General features: G+C 30.9%; 1 protein-coding gene across 1 annotated transcript in view; it reads left to right on the top strand.

Moving 5' to 3' along the window:
* LOC142320987 (phospholipid-transporting ATPase ABCA3-like) overlaps window positions 1-26,090 on the top strand; it is a 109,489-nt gene extending 83,399 nt beyond the window's left edge. The window contains exons 19-24 of the mRNA XM_075358987.1: window positions 3,374-3,622; window positions 8,021-8,253; window positions 11,138-11,285; window positions 16,505-16,715; window positions 17,767-17,989; window positions 25,923-26,090. Coding sequence (XP_075215102.1) covers window positions 3,374-3,622; window positions 8,021-8,253; window positions 11,138-11,285; window positions 16,505-16,715; window positions 17,767-17,989; window positions 25,923-26,090 — 1,232 coding nt within the window. The remainder of the gene's footprint in view (window positions 1-3,373; window positions 3,623-8,020; window positions 8,254-11,137; window positions 11,286-16,504; window positions 16,716-17,766; window positions 17,990-25,922) is intronic.
* Window positions 26,091-26,308: the final 218 nt, after the last annotated feature.

The raw sequence follows: 26,308 nt of genomic DNA, 5'->3' as shown, positions 1-26,308 counted from the left end.
TGTATTGATTTTGCAGTAGGTCAAGGCTGAAATAATTAACATAATAAAGACTTTTATTATAACAATATTGTTTGTGCTCTGCTTTTTCTGGCGAATGTGTTTAGTTATTGATTGTGTTTGTTTTCTTTTTTTAAATTAGAGTTGTCTGTACATAACTTTTTTTTCATTTAATGCAATATAAAAAGCCTTACATAGCTGTTCTATTGTACTAAATAAATATATACATTTTATTTAAATACTTGCCATATCTGGTAGTTTCCATGAATGGACTTCTCCATTTACATATAAGAAGATCCAACAATGTGTTCGGTTTTAGAACAATCAGAATAAATTTATATGTAACCTTCTCAGCGACTGATGATTGACGAAAATTCCTGTTGGATGATTATTACTGATTTCTCTTTTATTTTTCCATAAAAAGATCCAGTCTTACCGCTGGTAAAAGCCATGGCTGTATTTCTATTGTAGAAATTGCTAATGTGTTTCGTAAAGCAATTCCATATTTCTTTGACAATTTATGATAACGTATTCTGGCTGGTCTGAAATAGGAAGTTGAGTTCACTAAGGGAACTAGGACTAAATTTTGTTGTTGCGATCAACATGTTTGGTGGTATATTGTGTTTATTTGCCTTGAATTACGAGAGATTCATGAAGTTGGCTCATAATAAGTAGAACTAGGTGTGAGGTTCGTGCTTCCGCAAGCTGGATTAGCTAGTTCAGAGAGATACGAAGTAGGACATTCTAGATGTCCGGACAAGGGCTACAGCAAAAGCAATAAGCTGAGTTATTAAAATCACCGATGGAAATGTTTACCAAGGCATTTGCATTGGTGGCATTCCAACGAGGCCAGGCTTAGAGCCTCCATAGAAGGGTCCAAAGCAATCACTTTCTTCTCAAGCTCATCTGACAGGTTATGTAGATGAATCTGAACGTCTGATTTTTCTTTTTTATCTGTCTTTCTCATGGTCAGATGTGCTTTAGTTCTTGGTTATCATATTTAACTGGTTGCTATATCTTGGAACATGGTCTTATTACTTACTTATGAGAGAGAGAGACTTGATTCTATTGTCAGTTATTCTCTGTATCATAGTTACCAATGTAGGTACAAGCCTGCTAAGGAGTTGGTTTGGATCAACAATTATTGGAGCAGGAACAGTAGCTGCTGACTGAGATTAAGTTGTTGTTGCTCTAGGCTTATGGTTATTTAGAATCTTTTTCACATCGAAGCAGCTAACCTTCGGCAGGGTATTAACTTTCTGAACAGCTACCTTGTCTTTTTAAACAGGACAGTTTCTTGATCAGCATGAATGCTATCCTTTGCAGTTTACACAAGTGGAAGATCCTTGCATGGTTCCGCTCTGTAAATCTCTTCACACACGCATATTTGGTGTCTTTTATGGCTCGATTTCTTTCTCATCGAGTTGCGATGTGGCCAAAATTTTGACACCTAAAGCATCTCACTGGTTGTGGCACAAAACCTTTCATATCCAATCAGAGTATTACTGTACTCACTTTCTTTGGCAGGGTTGGTTTGTTAAAGGAGAGGACATGAGAGGCAGAATGTATTTCTGTTTTGCTGTTCGTTTTCACGTTCAGTCTTCGGCACTCTGTCACTGCTTGTGATGTCAACTCTTCTACTATTTCCTGTTCCGTACAATTGAGTAAATCTTGACAGACCACAACACTCTTTGAAGTATTGAGAGTGCTGTGTGGATCAACTTGAACAGCAAACTTGCGTATACTCTTCAGTCCAAGGATCTATGCGACTGGAAGTACATAACATCTGTACTCTACATAGTCATCTCTATGTAAAGTTTATTGTAAGTTTTTCAGATTTCCTTTACTGGGCCTTCAGTGCAACTTACTTGTGTACAATGTACTTATTTCTCAAGCGATAAGGAAAGAACTTATTCTGTCGTGATTACCAGATACTTTGGTTTGGAAAAAATATTCCTCAAAACAACTTTCTGCAAACCCATGAGTCTTCCTGACTCATGAATCTTTGTCCGTTTTGCCTCAGGTAACGTGGCTGGTTGAAGACAAGGGTGTTTACGTGAACCCTGTGGCATGTTTGGTTGTTGTTAAAACTTGCATGAAAATTTTATCCCTTCTGCAGCAAGGTTGTTGTTCACTGGGGTATACCCCTACTCCCAGGAGGAACAGAGGTCTGGTCTAGTACTCTAGTGGAATCGGCATATGTCCTGGCAGAGAGTGGATGCACAGTCTCTGAACTGACTCCAGGCCCTTACACAGCTGAAATTTTCAGGGTTCCCATGCACCAGCATATATGTGCACCTTAGGTATATGTTACAACTAACAAGGGTCTCTGTGACAACTGCAATTACTTGGACCCTGGTCACCACATTGCCAGCTCTTAAGATGGTGTGAATCCATTTTGAATGCATCAGCTCTAGAGAAAAGTATAAAATATTAGTAACACATTACTACATTGAGTGTAGTCTACATTTACTCTTCTCTGCCAGGATTGACTGTTGTCACAATGCAGTTATAACAGATTATTGTTATATTCTTTCATCCAACCCAAATAGTAGTTATTGGTCAAATGGTTTGTAATGATGTGTGCTAGAAAATTGGAAATTTTCTTTTAGAAAGGAATTTGTTAAATTATTGATAAAAAATCACGCTTCAGATTAAACTTACATATTATGTACTACTGAGAGGGAATTACATCCTTCTATAAATGCAAAAGAGTTTGAAAGAATTAGTGTACCTTTGATTATTTTAAGCCATACTTACTTTACTCAAAGTTTTCTAGCAAAGGGAAAAATAATTTTTCAAAAATAAACAGTTATTTCTGATCAAATCTTTCATAAAAAAGAAAGTTGTAATTAATTGAACAAAGAAAAATTATTCTAGAAGCAGAGATAATCAATAACCCACTAGGTTCTAGTAAAGAATTTGAATGTGAAAGTTACCTTACATGACCATTGGTAATATTGAGTGAGTAGTTCTGCTAGCAACTTGCAAGAGTTTTTTATATGAATTGGTTTTACTTTAGTTTGTATAAAATCCTGGTAATGTTATTTATTTGATGTTTGCATAGGAAAATTTAAGAATATTTGATATAGAATAGAATCTTATTTTTTAAACATAAATTTTGCTATGCTTCATATATTGAATCCTGTTGCAACTTTCCCAAAAAAGGAACTTTTTAATATAGTTTTCTGTTAATCTAGTACATTTGTTTTACACATTTTCATTTGTTTTTTTTTTAAACTCAGTTGCAAGAGTGGTTGACCAAATGATGTAACGTATTGAAAGAGTTATTTTGTTTAATTTTTTATGGTAAAGTGTGCTAAGAATTGAGGAATTTATTAACTTATGTGGGAATTAATTTTAATTTGTTTTACAGCCCATAAAACATTGCCATTCATAGATTTTGAAAGTAAGAAGAATCCAGATGGAATCGCTCTTTATGTGATAATGTTATTCCTGGATTGGTTTTTTTATTTGGCTTTAATTTTGTGCATTGATTATGGCTATTTTAAAAAAACCTATAACTATATTCAAACATGCTATTTGGGGTCAACTGATGTTGGAAGGTTAGATAGCGATGTTCAAGATGAACGAGATAGGGTTGATGCTGTGAAAGAAAACCAAGGTATAGTAGAGAATTTATTATAAACAGTATCTGTAAATTAGTATTGGTTAGTAGCATTAATTAGTGAGAAATGAGAGTTTATAAAGTGTATTTTACCATTGTGATCAGGCTAATAATTAGTATTAGGTAGATTTCATAAGAAAGCTACCTATTGTAATGGGTACCATGATTTGACTTCTGGAAAATTTTGACATATCTTCTCAATAGTTTTCTCAATATAAATTTTGTTACAATCATTGCATGTTATTTTACATATAGATAACTAAATATTTTATAGAAAACTAGTAGATCATTTAGGACAAGGTTTGCAGAACATTTTAGATCCTACAAAAACAAGTTCGGGTCTTCCAATCTTAATAACCAATAAACATTCAATGACAGATTCAGATACAAATTTAAATATAGTAGAAGTTGTAAAAGAGTGTGATAATAATAATAAAAAATTAAATATTTTGGAAGAATACTTTTTTTTTTTGTCTTCAGTCATTTGACTGGTTTGATGCAGCTCTCCAAGATTCCCTATCTAGTGCTAGTCGTTTCATTTCAGTATACCCTCTACATCCTACATCCCCAACAATTTGTTTTACATACTCCAAACGTGGCCTGCCTACACAATTTTTCCCTTCTACCTGTCCTTCCAATATTAAAGCGACTATTCCAGGATGCCTTAGTATGTGGCCTATAAGTCTGTCTCTTCTTTTAACTATATTTTTACAAATGCTTCTTTCTTCATCTATTTGCCGCAATACCTCTTCATTTGTCACTTTATCCACCCATCTGATTTTTAACATTCTCCTATAGCACCACATTACAAAAGCTTCTAATCTTTTCTTCTCAGATACTCCGATTGTCCAAGTTTCACTTCCATATAAAGCGACACTCCAAACATACACTTTCAAAAATCTTTTCCTGAGATTTAAATTAATTTTTGATGTAAACAAATTATATTTCTTACTGAAGGCTCGTTTAGCTTGTGCTATTCGGCATTTTATATCGCTCCTGCTTCGTCCATCTTTAGTAATTTTACTTCCCAAATAACAAAATTCTTCTACCTCCATAATCTTTTCTCCTCCTATTTTCACATTCAGTGGTCCATCTTTGTTATTTCTACTACATTTCATTACTTTTGTTTTGTTCTTGTTTATTTTCATGCGATAGTTCTTGCGTAGGACTTCATCTATGCCGTTCATTGTTTCTTCTAAATCCTTTTTACTCTCGGCTAGAATTACTATATCATCAGCAAATCGTAGCATCTTTATCTTTTCACCTTGTACTGTTACTCCGAATCTAAATTGTTCTTTAACATCATTAACTGCTAGTTCCATGTAAAGATTAAAAAGTAACGGAGATAGGGAACATCCTTGTCGGACTCCCTTTCTTATTAGGGCTTCTTTCTTGTGTTCTTCAATTGTTATTGTTGCTGTTTGGTTCCTGTACATGTTAGCAATTGTTCTTCTATTTCTGTATTTGAACCCTAATTTTTTTAAAATGCTGAACATTTTATTCCAATCTACGTTATCGAAAGCCTTTTCTAGGTCTATAAACGCCAAGTATGTTGGTTTGTTTTTCTTTAATCTTCCTTCTACTATTAATCTAAGGCCTAAAATTGCTTCCCTTGTCCCTATACTTTTCCTGAAACCAAATTGGTCTTCTCCTAACACTTCTTCCACTCTCCTCTCAATTCTTCTGTATAAAATTCTAGTTAAGATTTTTGATGCATGACTAGTTAAACTAATTGTTCTATATTCTTCACATTTATCTGACCCTGCTTTCTTTGGTATCATAACTATAACACTTTTTTTGAAGTCTGACGGAAATACCCCTTTTTCATAAATATTACACACCTGTTTGTATAATCTATCAATCGCTTCCTCACCTGCACTGCGCAGTAATTCTACAGGTATTCCGTCTATTCCAGGAGCCTTTCTGCCACTTAAATCTTTTAATGCTCTCTTAAATTCAGATCTCAGTATTGTTTCTCCCATTTCATCCTCCTCAACCTCCTCTTCTTCCTCTATAAAACCATTTTCTAATTCATTTCCTCCGTATAACTCTTCAATATATTCCACCCATCTATCGACTTTACCTTTCGTATTATATATTGGTGTACCATCTTTGTTTAACACATTATTAGATTTTAATTTATGTACCCCAAAATTTTCCTTAACTTTCCTGTATGCTCCGTCTATTTTACCAATGTTCATTTCTCTTTCCACTTCTGAACACTTTTCTTTAATCCACTCTTCTTTCGCCAGTTTGCACTTCCTATTTATAGCATTTCTTAATTGCCGATAGTTCCTTTTACTTTCTTCATCATTAGCATTCTTATATTTTCTACGTTCATCCATCAGCTGCAATATATCGTCTGAAACCCAAGGTTTTCTACCAGTTCTCTTTATTCCGCCTAAGTTTGCTTCTGCTGATTTAAGAATTTGCTTTTTAACATTCTCCCATTCTTCTTCTACATTTTCTACCTTATCTTTTTTACTCAGATCTCTTGCGATGTCCTCCTCAAAAATCTTTTTTACCTCCTCTTCCTCAAGCTTCTCTAAATTCCACCGATTCATCTGACAACTTTTCTTCAGGTTTTTAAACCCCAATCTACATTTCATTATCACCAAATTATGGTCGCTATCAATGTCTGCTCCAGGGTAAGTTTTGCAGTCAACGAGTTGATTTCTAAATCTTTGCTTAACCATGATATAATCTATCTGATACCTTGCAGTATCGCCTGGCTTTTTCCAAGTGTATATTCTTCTATTATGATTTTTAAATTGGGTGTTGGCAATTACTAAATTATACTTCGTGCAAAACTCTATAAGTCGGTCCCCTCTTTCATTCCTTCTGCCCAGCCCGTATTCACCCACTATATTTCCTTCCTTGCCTTTTCCAATGCTTGCATTCCAATCTCCAACTATTATTAAATTTTCATCTCCTTTTACGTGTTTAATTGCTTCATCAATCTCTTCGTATACACACTCTACCTCATCATCATCATGGGCGCTTGTACGCATATAAACGTTAACAATCGTTGTCGGTTTAGGTTTTGATTTTATCCTTATTACAAGAAGAAGAATGCTATATATATATATATATATATATATATATATAAGTATAGACAAAAGTTTAAATTGATTAATGTACAGACAGAATTTGATACTGACTTTCTTATCAAAACTGCCTTAGATAGCAGCACATTTATATAATTTAAATAAATGCAAATAACTTCAGTACAGTACTGTATGCGTGGCTAGCCACATAATAAAAAAGTTTAATTTTTTAACTTAATAGTTTTAATATTTTGACTATATATTTTTATATGTTGTATTTTTAATGTTTGAATTTAATGTGTGATCTGAGAAAGAAAAAAATAAAGTTTAACTGTTGGTGAGGGAAAACCTTGAAAACGCTATTAAAAAATAATAAGCATAAGGTATGAAGTGTTATTAAATTCTGAACTCTTGGTGGTAAACAATTTTTATACTTTTGTCTTTGAGATATTAGTACAAAGGGGAATATGAACAAATACAATAACAAAAGAATTGTTTTGCTAAGTTAATATATATATATATATATATATATATATATATGTATATTTCACTTTCTTGTGGACACTATAACTGTATTATCAATGTCAATTGAATCTTGGCTGCATTTCTTCAAGTCTTTTGACCATTTCCAGTATTTCCTTGCCTGACAAACCATATTATAAAAAAACTTTTATTGTGATTTGTTTATTATTTCTTAACTTTCATTTCTAAGTTATGGTAGAATGTAATATATATGAGTTGTATGAGAGATTCTTGGTTGATAACTGATAACAGACAATATCATTGAGGTTATGATGTGTATCACATTCATTTTGACTTTGATTGTTTTTGTTTATTTAATTAAATACAAATTGCTGTAAATTCTGGGTTACATACTTTATAATATTTACCAAGCACTATTGCCACTGGCTATGATCAAATTGTAGTACAACTACACTCACTTTAAAGTGTGTTTTAATAGTGGCTCCACAATTTCAGTTGTCTTATTTCTTTTCCAGAAATATAAAAAAGAGATAGTCATTGAGTATAATAAATGTTAAAAATTTGCTGTTAATTTTCTGTATGGGGTTAAAAAATCTGTGGGAACTGAACCACTGAAGGTGTGAAATTTTAACATTATGTGTTTTTGGCAGATTAAGCAGATATGTAGTTACGGAAATTTGATAATACAAGTTATCTTGTATAAAATTTGCTAAAAATTTGTCTTTCTATAATAAATCTTGTTTAATTTTTAGTATGTTTTGAGTAATAACCAAATGGTTGTAATGCTTGTGAAGCCTGTGAGTATAATGCTTATGATTTAATTGTATTTAATACAAAATTTGATTTCTACTTTTACTTTATATAGGCAATATAACAGCTTCTGTTATGGTGGTTGATGATCTAATGAAGAAATTTGGGAAAAACTTTACAGCAGTTAGAGGCATAAGTTTTGCTGTATCATCTGGAGAATGTTTTGGTTTATTGGGAGTTAATGGGGCTGGTAAAACAACTACATTTAGAATGCTTACTGGAGATGAGATTCCTACATCCGGTAATGCTTCAGTTCTTTCATACAGTTTGAGAGATAATAGTTCAAAGGTATTTGTAGTTTGTAAATATTTGTTTTCCATGATAGTCTGTGTTATTACTCATTGTATGTCTTAATATTGTTTATTAACTGTCATTAATTCTAAACTTATGTTTTCTCTGTTTAATTATATTTTTATAGAGGTTGAACTCTTAGTATTTAAAAAATTCTGAATAATAATAGTACACTTCTAACTTATTACTTTTCTGAGAGAGAGAAATAAGAAGTATTAAAACATTTATTGAATGCTAGAGTTTAGTTTAGTTATGAGAAAATAATTTAAATTGTTTTATAATTTTTCTTAAAACTTAATGACTTTTGGTTATTTTAAGTCTTCAATGATTTTTATTTATTTTATCGATAAATTTAGTAATTATAATGTAACAAGCTAAATTATCTGGTGTTACTCCAGTTCTACATCAAATTTGTTGCATATAAAAATTTTCAATCAAAATTAAAAATAAAAATGTATAAAAATTGTTTCAAATTATATTCGCTTTAATTCTTGTTTCCCTGAAATTCTATACGTTCTATGACAGTTCACCCTCTGTGAATAAGTCACCAAAAAGTATCCTTGCAAGGCCTGGGAAAAAATTCCTGTTTGAAATTTCTAATCATTGAAAGTTATTTACAGTTTATTCTATTTGCTTTATTTTCATCTATGTAAGCTCAGTAAATAAATTATAAGAAACAGTTTTATGAAGCAGGAACATAAAAACTCTTGTTCTCCATCTGGAATTGAAAGAAAACTAGCCAGGAAAGTAATTTAAAATTTTGAAATTTTTTTCAAAATAAACTGTTTAAAAAAGATTACAAAAAGGAAGCAGGTTTAATTTTAATATTATGCATATTACCATCAATTAAATAAATGCCAAAAAAATATTTTTCATTGTTAAAGAGTGAACAAATGTGATTAGGCCATTTAAGCAATATGACTTTTTGAAGTTGGTATTAAATTGAAAAAGTACTATTTTTCACTATTTAATATAGTTTTGTGAAGTTTATTTTACTTTTTTTAAGTTTATTTTAGTTATATGTTAGGTGTTATAAGTGTTATAAGTTAGGTGTTATATTTCTAGAAATATTTAAATTATAGATAGGCCAACATAAAACAGTCACCTGCAGGAAATTCAAAGGCAACAAACTATGATCTGAAAAAAATAAGAAACTGAGTATTGAGAAACAGCGCAGATAGTGCTGTTGAGGGTGAGCTAAGACTCTCAGGATGCAAGATATTTTATTTTTTACTCTAAAATCCCTGTTTTAAACAGGAATTTCTTCCCGAGCTTTGCAAGAATATTTTTTAGTGACCTTTCACTGAGAATGAACTGTTATAGAACAAATAAATTTCAGAAAACCATGAATAGTTAAATAACTGTAATTCTTCCAAATAAAGTAAATGGTAAGTTAAGGATAAAATATCATTCATAAGTTATTTAAGAACACTTTTTGAGTTTATACATTCTGTTTATTTCATGCATTTCTTTTCTAATGAAAGTAGGATATGTTATTAATTTCACTAGTGATAGAGAGGTGGAAGTAGTACCTTATTATATTTTATATAGTTGCATCTTCATTGTACATTTTGTATATCTCTTTGAAGTCCATACATATAACTTCTCAAAAAAAGTTTGAAAAGCTTTTGAACCTTTCATTGGTGATGCAAAGTTATTACCACTAGATGCGACTCCTTTTTTGTATTATTATGGTAAATGAAAACCTGCTACATTAGATATTTACAAGGGTTATTTTTTTTCAAGTTCCGATCGGTTACGAAATTAAAACCACAGTGAAAATAAACAATTTTTTATTTGTAACAAGTACTTACATAGTTACACTATTTTTCTACATAGCCGCCACTCCGATTTAGACATTTGTCGTAGCGTGGTACCAACTTTCTATACCCTGGTCATAGAACGGAGCCGCCTGTGTTTTCAGCCATGTTTCTACGCTGGTCTACAGCTCAATGTCTGTACCAAAATGTTGTCCTCCTATCCAGCGTTTCATGTGAGTAAAGAGGTGAAAATCAGATGGAGCCAAGTCCGGGCTGTATGGTGGGTGATCAAACACTTCCCAACGAACACGCTGCAGAAGCTTCTTTGTTACAGCTGCTGTGTGCGGCCGAGCACTGTCATGAAGAAAGACAATGCCTGATGACAACATTCCTCTCCGCTTATTCTGAATTGCCCGTCGTAGACGTTGAAGAGTCACGCAGTATGAAGCTGCAGTGATGGTCGTGCCACGTTCCATGAATTCCAACAAAAAAAAATCCATTCCAGTCCCAGAACACAGTAGCCATACACTTTCTGTTGAAGAAGGTTCACTTGAACTTCTTCGGTTTACTGGGAGAATGAGAATGCATCCATTGTTTAGATTGTTCTTTTGTTTCTTCAGTTTCGAAATGGACCCATGTCTCGTCCCCTGCGACAATTTTGTTCAAAAAATCTACTCCTTCATTGTGGTAGCGCTGAAGAAACGTTAGGGAGGCGTCCATTTTCATTGTTTTGTGATGATCACAACATCTTGGGAACCCATCTCGCACACAGTTTGCGGTACTGAAGTCTCTCACTCACAATGATGTAGAGAGCTGACCTTGAAATTTCAGGAAACGAATAACTCAATACAGAAATTGTGAACCGACAATTTTCTCGAATTGCCTCATCCACTTGCTCAACGAGATCATCGGTTGACACTCGCTTCCTTCCCTGACCGCCTGCATCATGAATATCTGTACGTTATGCTTTAAAGTTCCTGCACCATTGTCGCACTTTGCTGTCACTCATTGAAGTTTCACCGTACACATTACTTATTCGTCGATGAATACTGGACTTAATTAAAATTTTATTAAGATGATAGAAAAGTGAACAGGTGTAATTGTTAAATAATTTGTTACAGTATTTGGCACAAATTGGGTATTGCCCGCAGTTTGATGCTATTAATGAATTAATGACCGGCGAAGAAATGCTTAATATATTTGGTCAACTTAAAGGACTTTCTCCACAGCAATCACATTATCAAACTGATTACTGGATAAAATTTTTAGGTATGTTGAATCGAATTAAATTTAATGAAAAACAGATTTGTATTGGTTTAATTTATAGAACTTTCCTGTAGAAGATCAACAAATCAGTAACTATTATTTTATTGCTGCATGATATCCTTAGTTCTATCTTGCGGCCATTATTTGCTCCTTAATTATTTGTATTGACCTGATGTAAAAAACCAGGCAAATTATATTTTTACTACTTACTGTCACTTGAAAAAATGGACATAAACTAAGTATTTATGTAAAGTTACAACAGGAATCAAGATTACTATAATCTAGACACACAAATTAGTTATAAAATAATTCTAATATCTTCAGTGCCAAAAAGGTTTTAGAACTTTGTTAAGACATATAAATATTAAATACTAGTTCTAGAACTACATCAGTAGCTTGTTTTTTCATTAGAGAGACAATTCTACAGTTTAAATGCTAAATAGGCATGTATTATTTTATGCACAGTAGACAGTTCCTCAATTCCTTACTTCAGTTAATCTTAATATTTTACAGTATTAATATAAGTGTGACATGAAAGTCATTTATTGGATAAAAAAGCTTTTTCAAGGGTGAGTCAGAATTATCTTATATCTCTAAGTAAATTATTATTGTAGAGGGAAAAATTATTTTTTAATTGAAAACAACAACCTTGTTTTTTCTTCGATTTTAGCCGTATGATTGCTTTGATCCACTTTCTACTCTACCCCAGTTTCTTAGCCTTTACAATATACCGATACATTATACATCTTCAGTTATCTGTTTCAAATATTCTAATATTTTCTTTACTTTTATTTTTTTACCCTGTATATTTTCTTCTTAAAAATTGTATTCATAATCTCTAGACTGTAATTGTACAAAATTTTTCAGAGCCTACTTCTCTTTCATTTCTTTGACCTAACTATATTTCTTTGACTAGTATATATTTTCCTGACTATTTTATCTACTTGTCCTTCGGCTTATAGCATTATGTTTTACCAATATTATTAATAATATTTACCAATATTATGTTTTACCAATATTTACCAATATTATTAATTTGTCATTTTTAACATATTTAATAAATCTTTTTCATAAATACTTTTGTTTCTTCCGAAGGAGCAGATGTTTGTTATAAAAATTTGTATTCCTGTGGGATTTTGAATCTACCCTTACTAATAATTTTGTCACTTTTTTAACAAACTCTGTTCTGTTTTTATTATTATTCCTGTAGCCTTTTTTTTTTTTATTTTATATTAGTTCCTCTTTTTTCCTTTAGTGGTATAAGTTACTGATGTATTTATTACAGCTTCATATCTTTTTCTCTGTCTTTGTTTGTCTTCTCCTCTATAATTTTTGAGTATAGTTCAAAACTATTTTTACGTAAATTACTACCATCTGAATGATAAAAATGTTACACCCTCTGCTCTTGAATCTTTTTCTCTATCTAACTTTAACCATTTCTCATTTAAAATTTTCTAATTATCTTTGTTACTTAAACCTTTAACTTTCTGCACTCTGACTCAAAGAATAGCATGATTCATATTTATTTTAATGAATGATCTCTTATAGTTCCTTCAGGGGATCCACTAGAGGACTATTTTACATCCATATATTTTTCTAAGTGAATGCTGTCATATTGAATACAATATTTTAAATGCAACAATAATCTCATGGAACATAAAACACTTGTTGACACAAACAGGTACAGTGCAATGACTAAACAAAATATTACATTATGGCTTTCACTCGGGTGTTAACCATGTTGCTGCTAGGTCCCACCTACTAAATATTGCATTGGTAGCATTACCTATTACAAAATTTAAAAAGTTAGGGCATCTTATGGACATACCTTATATTTTGTTACAAGATGCATTTTATTCTTCCTCATCATTAAAAACTTAAAAAACCTATTTTTATTATTATTTTTACTTTTTTTTTTTACTTTTGTTTTTCTTATTTTAGATTAAAATCATTCTTTTATTTTTTAATGTACTATTTATAAATTTTTTGACAGCCATATTTTTGTTTTACTATAAATTTAGTGCTTTTCATTTGCTAATGAAGTAATTGTATTTACATAAATTAATATTATGTAATAAATGATTAGTATCTTTCCACAAAGTAGCAGCACTTAGTTAAATGTAATATATTAATATAAACTACATTGCTTTAAATTATTTTTTCACTTTCACCTTTTCTCCCAAAAAAATCTGTATTAAATAACAGGTAAATTTTAAAGCCTCAATTCATTTGTCAACAGTAACTGAGTAGATTTTGATAAGAAAATTTATTAATAAAGTTTTGTTTAAACTATTACAAAATACCTCTACTGCTTTTGATGGATGAAAATACTGTAAAAAGAAATTTGACAATAGATGATGAAGCTCAGATTATTTTAGTCGACATAAAATGTTAACACCTTCAGCGCCAGTGACACATAAGTGGCGGCTTCTTATTGTTCATTCCCCAGCCCCCATACGCCATGTGTGCATTAATTGCAGTCATTCACTTTGTTGCAGCAGTCGGACCTTCATTCACATTCTTTATATTCTAATGGCATGTTATTTGATACATAAACAATATAAATTTGTGCTTGGTCTCTGTTTTTGTTTTAAAATTACTTATTATGGCAGATGATGAAATACTGGGACCTTCACAACCAAAGATGCAATGACTAAATGTAAAAAAATAAATGTCAGAGTTTGAATTAAAAAAAATCTTTAGAAAACGATAGTAGTGATGAAGATTTTGATGGTGGTAGTGACTCAGACTATGAGTGAGGGGTTGATAGTGACTATGAGTGTGAAACTGGAAAAGATGAAGAAGAAAACATGACACTTATTACAAAACAAAATGACGACGACAATGGTTTTGAAGACTTAGTTGACGAATAGACTCCTGTTGCTAATAACCAAACACCTACAGATTTACCTTCTAATATTTTGTGAGCATCAGTACTGCCAAATTTTAAAAATATCTTCTGTTGCTTGAAACAAATTGGTATGCAGACAATTTGAAAGCCAAACTGTGTCTCCCAAGTCACGTATGCTATCATTGAAACAGCTGAACAGTGATGAGTTACAAATATTTCTAGGGCTAGTCCTTCACATGAGTAACATTAAACTAAATAGATTGAATGATTACTGAGTTACTCATTGTTTACATAAAATTCCATGTGTCCATGATTTTATGGGATGAAATAGATTTATGACGATTTTAAGATGCCTCCATTTTTGTCAAAATCAACCAGAGGATTTTGACCATTGACCTACTGACTACTCATATAAAGTAAGACCATTGCTTAATTTTTTAACTAATAAAATGACACTTTGTATTATCCTGGTAAAGAATTATGGATTGACAAGTCAATGTTATTATGGCAAGGTCGATTAATAATAAAACAAAATATAAAAAATAAAAAGTATAAATATAGAATAAAATTGTATCTTCTAACCGAACCTGATGGTTCAATTTTAAATGTAAACGTGTACACTGGTGTTATGGACGATATGGTGGGAAATGGTCATGCAGCAATTGTGTTTCATTTAATGGATAGAAAATTAAAGGTAGGGCACTTTTGCACATGGATAATTTTTATAATTCATTCCATCTATCAAAGAAATTGTTGGAGCAGGACACATATACCACTGGTACTCTCCTCAATAATAGGAAAGAAAACACCTTCTGATGTTTCTAAAGCAAACTGAAAATCGGTGAATCAGTATGCCAATAATTGCTTGGAATAGGAATTTGGAAGTGGCATGATAAAAGAGATGTAATGTTTATATCAACAGAATTTCATAATAAACTTGCAGAAAAAAAAAATAAAAGATGTCAGACAAAAATTAAACCAGTGCCTATCATTAATTATAACAAGTATATTTTTATTGATCACCAAGATCAATTGCCATCTTACTATCCATGTGCCAGAAAAATAACCGCTGGTATTAAAAAAAACTAGTGTTTATATGATGATGCTCAATGCATTCAAACTTTACTGCAAAACAGGAAACTTAAAAATACCACATCATGATTTCCGATTGGCAGTTGCCGTAGAATGCTTCATGGGAACAAAAACTGGCAGTCGCAGCTGTTCAAGGAATGCACACTACAGGGGCAGATATGAAGGAAGTGAAAAAAGTCACTTTCCACAAAAGATGCTGCTTTTGTGCAAAAAATAATAAACGTAAAGATATGTATATACTTTTGTATATTTTATTGCAATACCTGTAAAGATTTCCCTGAATTGTGTTTTTAATGTTTTAAACCGTATCATATGAATGTTTTATAAAATTAAAAATAAACATACAAAAAGTATGTTTTCATTATAACGCAATTCGTTTGCTTAGATTATTCTATAAATTCTTTCTTGTGAGTTATTTTTTGATCATTACTTTCATTAGAATGGTTAAAACAATTTTTTATTTTTCTATGTAATTTGTTTGCAATTAGTATTTGTATAAAAAATTTGTAGAATCTTGAACATAATGAATAAATAATAAAAGTAATTGAATGTATCTATAATTTTATGTATTTTTGATTTGTTTTGCATAGCAGTATACTGTAGTTTGTTTCTGTTTAATAGTTACACTAAAAATAAAAGTCTTTATTTAATGTGTAGTTGGATCATAATAGCAAATAAAAACGTAAACAAGATTTGACTATCATAATAATAAATACTATCATAAGTAGAAATACGGTAGTAATAAAGAATAAGATGTATCACTGACAGAGACCTACTGACTGACGCCACATGTTCGGCCACCGGCACCATACATATATATTTTTTTTTCCATAAATATACTTACTATATATACATACATAAATAAATTAAATTATGATAAAAAATCAGTTTGTTTTTTTTTAATGATTTCAAAATATTCAAACCAAAAGTATTAGTAAAAGAGAATATTTATATTCATAAAATTGGCAACTGTCATTGTCAAAAATATATATTTTTTTTAAATTTTAATCTGGGACTATACCTTTTTATTATGAGAAATAGTTTTTTGTATGGTACTTTTGTTCAAATTTTATTAGGATTAGTACATAGGAAAAGTTAGAATAAAAAGTACTAAAAATCTATTTAGTGCATGTAAAATTTTCCAAAAAGTTAACTGGGCCATTGAGAAAGGATGGTTATTATTGTAGCAATTAGAATTTAACATCAGGGCATAGTTTTGCATCAAATCTTTTAAGATAGTTTTGATTATTAATATCATATAGATTTTAATTTTATTTAGGTCTAGAAGAATACAGAAGCAGATTATGCGGTACATATAGTGGTGGTAACAAAAGGAAATTAAGTGTGGCCATAGCTCTTATTGGAGATCCTGTCATTGTATTTTTGGATGAGCCAACCAGTGGCGTTGATCCTGTAGCTCGACGAAAATTATGGAATGTACTTACATGTTGCCAGAAAGGCGGCCAGTCGATTGTTCTTACATCTCACAGGTAAGTAATTTTATTTTAGATAATATTTTAATAAATCAGTTGGTATACTAGAGTGTATGGAGTATGTATATTTTGAATTATTTTTGAGCTTTATTAGTTTTAAAAATTTTCTGCTTAAAAGAACATTATTTATCTATTCCAGTAAAAGCCCAAAAAGCAGTTTATTTCATCTTTTCAATGATGTTATTCAATTCCTTTAATAAGATCATTTCTCATATATATACCCTTTATCCATAACCTTTTTTTTCAAGATAAAAGTGAGAACTTAAAGGATATTGTAATAAATTACACTTTCATTTCGTTATGAGTTATAAACAATGGGTAATTAATATCAGTAGTAATGCTTAATATAAACATGTAATTTGATGAAGTATAAGCTCCAAAAGTAGTAATCACTATTTGGTTTCTACCATCTTGTGTTTATTGTTATTTAACACTAATAGTAAGATGTCAAATAAATGGCATTAATCATGTGTGTAGATGGATGGATATTCGATATAATGCTCATTTTGTAGAATAGCAAATTTATTTTTGCAAGATCACCAATCTGATAACATTTACAATGGTTTTTTGTTATAGTATTTCATGATTTTCAGACTTATAAATCTAACTTTCAATTATGATTATAATAAATGTGGTACATGAAGATAAAGAAAGAATTTCTGTCACGAAATGCAGAATAGTCTCTTTAAATATTTTAGTTGTGAATGTAAAAATAACATCAATAACAATTATAATGCACGCAAAAACATTCAATTAAGTCATTGTTGTAAAATTCAGTTTTTTATCTGTGCGAATTAAAAATTTTAAAATTTTCTTAAGTAACATATTTTAATTTAGTTGATTTAATATTAAAAATATTATTATTGAATTGTACTGAATAGGTGTAAATAGAATTCAAAGTAATGTCTATATTAATGGCCAACTTAATAAGTACATATAGTATTATTTTCTAGAATTAAAATTTTGATGCATCTTTGCTGTTAATTCAGTTTGTATTTTTATGAATAATAGGTGTAAATAATAGAAATTTTGTTTATGTGTGTTTCAGTATGGATGAGTGTGAAGCATTATGTAATAGGTTAACTATAATGGTACAAGGACAGATGAAATGTATTGGTAATATTCAACATCTAAAACAAAAATATGGTCAAGGTTTTACAATAATGATAAAACTTTATAGTGCTGAACATAATGATAATGTTCTTGACCGATTAAAAGATGATATTCAATCTACTTTTGCTCCTGATTGTACAATGAAAGATGAACATAAGGTAAATTTAATTAAAATGTTTATAATCTTTTTATCACATTCCGAAGCTTATCTGAATGAAAACAAATAAAATTTTAAACAAGATATTTTTGAATGAACAAACTCAGTTTTTTAATTTACAATTATTTTTTGGAATGTCTCTTGTATGGTGAATACTATCTTGCGTACAAGTTAAATCACTTGTAGTCTTGAAAGGTGAATTTCATGTTGTAATGTAGAAATCTTTTGAAATTAAGGAAACACTGAGTAGAATTTATTGTAAATGTGAAACAAATATTCTTGTAAGTGGGGTTTTGGACCCTCAAGGTTAATCTCTAGGAATGTTAACAATTGTATGCTTACGGCTGTGTAATCTTGTTATGAAATCTTGTTTTTTATGGAAATTAAATTAATACATAAATTTTCAAATTATGTAAACTATTGTAAATATTACTATGTACTCAACTATTTGAAATTTCTTTCTTTGTAGAATTTGGTTAATTTGGTTAAGATGATGAGATTGCATATTTACGATTAATTTTAATTATTAGATTAATAGTAATTATGTGTTAAATTCAGTATTTTATTATGTTTATGTTTTTAGAAGTAATTTTATTTTCTTGTTTTTGCCTTTACTTACAAAATACATGGTCACGAAATAGTAGTGAAAAATGTTTTTGTTACTAGTGTCCCACAGTTTTGATGAGATCATAATTATGAAGGAGCATACTTCCCAACACATGGAGCATTAATCAACTTTTTTAAAATCTGAACAAGATTTTTTTTTTAAGATAAGTGAATATAATTTTAAGGATTGGTAAAGAATTTAATTCTGAACAAAATGGTGTAAGATAAGTTTAATGAAACAAAGAAAGGTTAAAAAAATTTGAATTTTATTTAGAAACACTACATTACTACATTTGTTAGAAAGTACTTATTTAATGTAAGCAAATTATTTTTTTGTGATGTGAAAAATTTGTAAAAATAAAATTTACTTTAATTAAAAATAAAAATTATTTTTAAAAAATAAAAAAAAAAAACTGGAAATTACACAATTATAAAACAGAAATAAATGTATAAGAATTATGTAGATAATAATTTTTTTTATAAATGACAGAAATACAATAAATTAATTGAAAAATTATTATTTCAAAATAGACAATAAATTAACAACAGCAGATTAACAACGCACAATACTGTATTAGTGTTTAAATCATTCTGTAAGGTACATTAAGTATATTGTAAGTGGAGGTTTTCTGTGAATTTTAGTTTGAACGTGATTGGTTTGCTATTGAAGTAATGCCGTACTTATTTACAACAGAGGAATACGGTGATGATATGGTATTCATATTAGGTGTGTGTGTGATTGTAATGCTATAGCTGCTGCAGTAGAATATGAAATGCATTTTCTGAATCACAGGATTCCAGATCCCAAAACAGTTAGCATGATTTACTGCAATCTTTGGGAAACAGGTTCACTACCTAGTTTTTGCATCAGCTATGAACGATCTGTCCTGCACTATGCTGTTATTGATGAAATTATTATAGATGCAGTTCAGGAGTCAGTAAACGATGTTTTTCTAAGCAGTTCGAAGTTTTGCATTTGTTGGTTTGTACACTTAAACAAAACAAGTTTTATCCTTACCATAAATAGCCTGTTCAACATCTACACCCAGGAGACAGTTTGCTTTGCATGGAGTTTTGCAACTGGTGGAATAAAAATCGACAACTCTACAAGTAAGTTTTGTTTACTGACAAGGCAAATTTCTTTTGACATGGCATCAACAATTTACATAATAGGCTTGTATGGGCAGAAGTAAATCCTCATGAAATAGTGGAAGGCAATGTTAACACCGATTTAGCGTCAATGTATGGTACGGCATTCTTCACAATCAGGTGTTTGGACCATTTGTATTATTTGGCCACTTAAATACTGAGGTCTACTTGAACTTTTTCAAGAATTGCTGTAGCTGCTTGAAGATGTTCCTCTAGTGCAAATTATACTTCCAGCACAATGGCATGCCTCCCCATTTTTCTTGTGCCATTTCCACTTACTTAAATCATCATTTCCCTGAGAAATGGATCAGTCATGGAGATCCACATTCCTGGCACATCTGGGGATGGATGAAAAATACTGTATACAAAACAAAAATACATTCTTGTGAGGGATTAATTGTCCGCATCATGGACATGACTGAGCAACTTAAGAACAGGCCTGAAGAAATAAAAAGAGTAACAAAAGCGGGACAGAAGCATGCCAAGAAATGTGTTGAAAAATGGTGCGCTCATTTTTGAACATTTATTATAAATTGGTATATATATAAATCCCTCCTCTATGAATCATGAGACCTTGCCGTTGGTGAGGGGGCTTGAGTGCTCAGGGATACAGAGTAGCTGGACCGAAGGTGCAACCATATAGGAGAGGTAACTGTTGAGAGCCAGACTAAGGAATGATTCCTGAAAGAGGGCAGCAGCTCTTTCAGTAGTTGTTAGGGGCGTGAGTCACAACGACTTAAACGGCCGTATCAACATCATTCAGTCCTCTGAGTACTGCACAGCTGAAAGCAATGGAAAACTACAGCTGCTTTTTTTCCAAGAAAATGTGGCTCTCTGCATTTTCACATAGCAATAATGGAGGCGCCTTCCTTGGTAAAATATTCCGGAGGTAAAATAGTCCCCCGTTCGGATCTCCGGGTGGGGACTACTAAGGAAGGGGTCACCAGAAAATTAAAAAATAACATTCTACGAGTCGGAGCGTGGAATGTTAGAAGCTTAAAAAAGGTTGGTAGGCTAGAAAATTTAAAAAGGGAAATGGATAGGGTGAATGTGGATATAGTAGGAATTAGTGAGGTTCGGTGGGAAGAGGAAGGCGACTTTTGGTCAGGTGATTTTAGAGTAATTAACTCAGCGTCAAACAATGGGCAGGCAGGAGTAGGTTTCGTGATGAACAAGAAGATAGGGAGGAGAGTGGAGTATTTCAAAACGCATAGCGATAGAATCATTGTAATAAGGATAAAATCAAAACCTAAACCGACAACGATTGTTAACGTTTATATGCGTACAAGCGCCCATGATGATGATGAGGTAGAGTGTGTATACGAAGAGATTGATGAAGCAATTAAACACGTAAAAGGAGATGAAAATTTAATAATAGTTGGAGATTGGAATGCAAGCATTGGAAAAGGCAAGGAAGGAAATATAGTGGGTGAATACGGGCTGGGCAGAAGGAATGAAAGAGGGGACCGACTTATAGAGTTTTGCACGAAGTATAATTTAGTAATTGCCAACACCCAATTTAAAAATCATAATAGAAGAATATACACTTGGAAAAAGCCAGGCGATACTGCAAGGTATCAGATAGATTATATCATGGTTAAGCAAAGATTTAGAAATCAACTCGTTGACTGCAAAACCTGAAGAAAAGTTGTCAGATGAATCGGTGGAATTTAGAGAAGCTTGAGGAAGAGGAGGTAAAGAAGATTTTTGAGGAGGACATCGCAAGAGGTCTGAGTAAAAAAGATAAGGTAGAAAATGTAGAAGAAGAATGGGAGAATGTTAAAAAGGAAATTCTTAAATCAGCAGAAGCAAACTTAGGCGGAATAAAGAGAACTGGTAGGAAACCTTGGGTTTCAGACGATATATTGCAGCTGATGGATGAACGTAGAAAATATAAGAATGCTAATGATGAAGAAAGTAAAAGGAACTATCGGCAATTAAGAAATGCTATAAATAGGAAGTGCAAACTGGCGAAAGAAGAGTGGATTAAAGAAAAGTGTTCAGAAGTGGAAAGAGAAATGAACATTGGTAAAATAGACGGAGCATACAGGAAAGTTAAGGAAAATTTTGGGGTACATAAATTAAAATCTAATAATGTGTTAAACAAAGATGGTACACCAATATATAATACGAAAGGTAAAGTCGATAGATGGGTGGAATATATTGAAGAGTTATACGGAGGAAATGAATTAGAAAATGGTGTTATAGAGGAAGAAGAGGAAGTTGAGGAGGATGAAATGGGAGAAACAATACTGAGATCTGAATTTAAGAGAGCATTAAAAGATTTAAATGGCAGAAAGGCTCCTGGAATAGACGGAATACCTGTAGAATTACTGCGCAGTGCAGGTGAGGAAGCGATTGATAGATTATACAAACTGGTGTGTAATATTTATGAAAAAGGGGAATTTCCGTCAGACTTCAAAAAAAGTGTTATAGTTATGATACCAAAGAAAGCAGGGGCAGATAAATGTGAAGAATATAGAACAATTAGCTTAACCAGTCATGCATCAAAAATCTTAACTAGAATTTTATACAGAAGAATTGAGAGGAGAGTGGAAGAAGTGTTAGGAGAAGACCAATTTGGTTTCAGGAAAAGTATAGGGACAAGGGAAGCAATTTTAGGCCTCAGATTAATAGTAGAAGGAAGATTAAAGAAAAACAAACCAACATACTTGGCGTTTATAGACCTAGAAAAGGCTTTCGATAACGTAGATTGGAATAAAATGTTCAGCATTTTAAAAAAATTAGGGTTCCAATACAGAGATAGAAGAACAATTGCTAACATTTACAGGAACCAAACAGCAACAATAACAATTGAAGAACATAAGAAAGAAGCCCTAATAAGAAAGGGAGTCCGACAAGGATGTTCCCTATCTCCGTTACTTTTTAATCTTTACATGGAACTAGCAGTTAATGATGTTAAAGAACAATTTAGATTCAGAGTAACAGTACAAGGTGAAAAGATAAAGATGCTACGATTTGCTGATGATATAGTAATTCTAGCCGAGAGTAAAAAGGATTTAGAAGAAACAATGAACGGCATAGATGAAGTCCTACGCAAGAACTATCGCATGAAAATAAACAAGAACAAAACAAAAGTAATGAAATGTAGTAGAAATAACAAAGATGGACCACTAAATGTGAAAATAGGAGGAGAAAAGATTATGGAGGTAGAAGAATTTTGTTATTTGGGAAGTAAAATTACTAAAGATGGACGAAGCAGGAGTGATATAAAATGCCGAATAGCACAAGCTATTCGGCATTTTATATCACCTTACTGATATAAGATGCCTTCAAGTAAGAAATATAATTTGTTTACATCAAAAATTAATTTAAATCTCAGGAAAAGATTTTTGAAAGTGTATGTTTGGAGTGTCGCTTTATATGGAAGTGAAACTTGGACAATCGGAGTATCTGAGAAGAAAAGATTAGAAGCTTTTGAAATGTGGTGCTATAGGAGAATGTTAAAAATCAGATGGGTGGATAAAGTGACAAATGAAGAGGTATTGCGGCAAATAGATGAAGAAAGAAGCATTTGGAAAAATATAGTTAAAAGAAGAGACAGACTTATAGGCCACATACTAAGGCATCCTGGAATAGTCGCTTTAATATTGGAAGGACAGGTAGAAGGGAAAAATTGTGTAGGCAGGCCACGTTTGGAGTATGTAAAACAAATTGTTGGGGATGTAGGATGTAGAGGATATACTGAAATGAAACGACTAGCACTAGATAGGGAATCTTGGAGAGCTGCATCAAACCAGTCAAATGACTGAAGACAAAAAAAAAAAATATATATAAATCATTCTGTATATTTATTAACATATATTATAAATTTATAATATATTTTATAAAATATGAAAATTTATTATAAATTGGTATATATAATGTGCTTTGGTCTAGTGTACTGTTTCTAAATAAAATTTATATTTTTATTTATTTTTTATTTTATTCAACTTATCCAACATTTTGTTCAGAATAAAATTCTCTACAAGTTTTATTTGTAATTTTATATGTTTATTTCTTATTTAACAAAGTTGTTGTACATCGAACATAAAAAGTGTTTTTTACCCGAATCTTTTGGTTTTTACCCCAGATTTCTCAAAAAAATACTGCAGATATAGTTTTCGAACCAATTTTATTCCAATTTTTCAGGTCAAAAACAATAAGAAATTACTAATTCTGCACCTTATTTGATTTCCAAAAAATTACATTGTAACTCCATTTCACTGGGGTAGCAGGAATCCAAGCAAAATCTTCCACTAGCTGTAACTCTCAAGCAAAGCATTTTAGGACATATGTTTATTTAAACTTTTTCCATTATTTTCAAATGTAGAATTGGTTATGAAAGTCACAGAAGAGAAGAATGTTGTGTACACTCTGTAGAATTGATTTATATATAGGCAATAATAATACATAATATGCATATATATATATTAGTTTATGACAATTATATTTTGTTTATGGTTTTTGTTAAGAACTTGGTTAATCAGAAAGTTAAAAAAACGTAAGAACCATAAAATTAATAGAAAACTAACCTTTTATAACATTTTTTCGTGCATGCAATTTCCAAGTTCATCGTATAATAAAACAAATCGGTAATACATCTAAACATATATTAAAATCTGAACTTTCCTCTTTTTATTCTCATCAGATTTCAGGTCATTGCAATGATTATTTCAGAGACAATGGATTTTATAAAAGGATATTTCAATTTCTATTTATTATATCAAATTACTTTTTAGCAATATATTAACAAATTTTGAGATTAAAAAAAAACAAATTTATTATTTGATATTGATTTATTAAAAAGAAACAGAAAAAGAATGACAACATTATTTATTTAAATTCTTTCAGTCACCTTATTAGATATTGTCGTAGGTATAACCTTGTCATCCAGTAGCTTCTGTCGATTTCATCATTGGACAGTAAGGATATTATCTGTTGATGAAATTATGAAGAATTGCTTTTGTATGACCACTAACAATTTTTTTATGATCATTACAATATTATTTAAAATAATTCTAACCATTAATTATAATTGTAATTAATGATTAATTAATTATAATTATAATCAATCAATTATGATTGTAACCAATTAATTATTTATAACTATAATTAATTAATTCTAATGACTAATTCATAATTAATCATTTTTCAAAATTATATATTTCTATTGATAAATGTTATGAGGGTGATTAAAAAATTATCTACAATTTTCATTCAACAATTTATTTACACATGGTCGGGGGTTCAACATATATATAATTCTTCAACATAGTTACCTCCCTTGTCAATGCAATGGGTTCAGCGGTCCACAAGATTGAATATTCCTTCCAAGAAGAAGGTTTACAGTTGGTCATGAAGCCACTTTTGCATCTCTTACTGAATGCTCAAAGTCTGTGGAAACAAACAGGATTATTTTAAAAATCATTCCTGAGTGGCCCAAAAGATGAAAGTCAGAGCGAGTAAGATCTGGACTATAGGGAGAATGTTCCAGTACCTCAAAATTTTACTTGTTGATGGTTTCAACAGTGTGATGAGCCATGTGTGGCTATTTTTTTTTAATGGACTTTCACATTGGTTGAGTGTTTCAGACGTGGGTGAGGGAACTATACTATTGCAGACTGAGTGAGGCAAAATGCATACATACAAGTGATTGAAGATTGTGCATGGGATTAAAGATTGAACATGGGATTGAAGCCCAAACATTGTCTTATACTGCATAATGGTTCATTCTCCTTCTCATTCATTATACTCCTAGTAATCTTTTCACCATCACTTAACATATACCCAGATGCAAGCAAAATGAACTATTGCCCACAAATCAACTATGGTTACAAAACTTAATCATAAACTATACATGAGTAATAAAAAAATCAAAAAAATCAATTATTATTAATAAAAACATGTTAAGAATTTATATAAAATAAAAATAGTAATTTTTGTTTATATTAAAGTATATTAAAGTATTAATTCAGTAATGTTAATGTTATGGGGCAGTATAACCTTAATAATGAATAGCTGTCTGTACAGGTACTGTAGATGAATAACAGATAGTAGGATTTAAAAATGGATGTGCTATTCCTACCCCACTATTATTTGATGTCAATACGGGCAATGTTATAAAATATTTAGTTTAATGTTACTAAATTCAGTAATAAATTTTCTTTTTTTTGCAGGGATTGTTGCATTATCATATTTCTGATCCAAGTAAACCATGGTCAGTATTATTTCAAACAATGAATATAATTAAGTCAAGGCATTCTTTAGTCGAAGACTTTGTTATTAGCGAAACAACATTAGAACAAGTATTCATCTCATTTGCCAAACGTCGAGAAGAGAAATAGAACTTGGAAAACAAGTTGATTGAATGATTTAATTCTGCATTTAACTTTAATTCAAAAAAGCATTTAGTTTATTTTAAGTACAAGTAAAAATATTTTGATTCACACTTTGTACTACTTTAATGTGGCATTAGGTTGCCTTAATGCCTGTATATCATGACTGAGCTTTGTTTCATGATTTCAGGAATCTACCTTTTTCTAATGCTTTATCTTCAGATTGT

Source organism: Lycorma delicatula, chromosome 3, assembly GCF_047948215.1.
Source record: "Lycorma delicatula isolate Av1 chromosome 3, ASM4794821v1, whole genome shotgun sequence".
NCBI lineage: Eukaryota > Metazoa > Arthropoda > Insecta > Hemiptera > Fulgoridae > Lycorma > Lycorma delicatula.
Note: the sequence above shows the minus strand (reverse complement) of the source record. Positions and strands in the feature narration are given on the sequence as shown.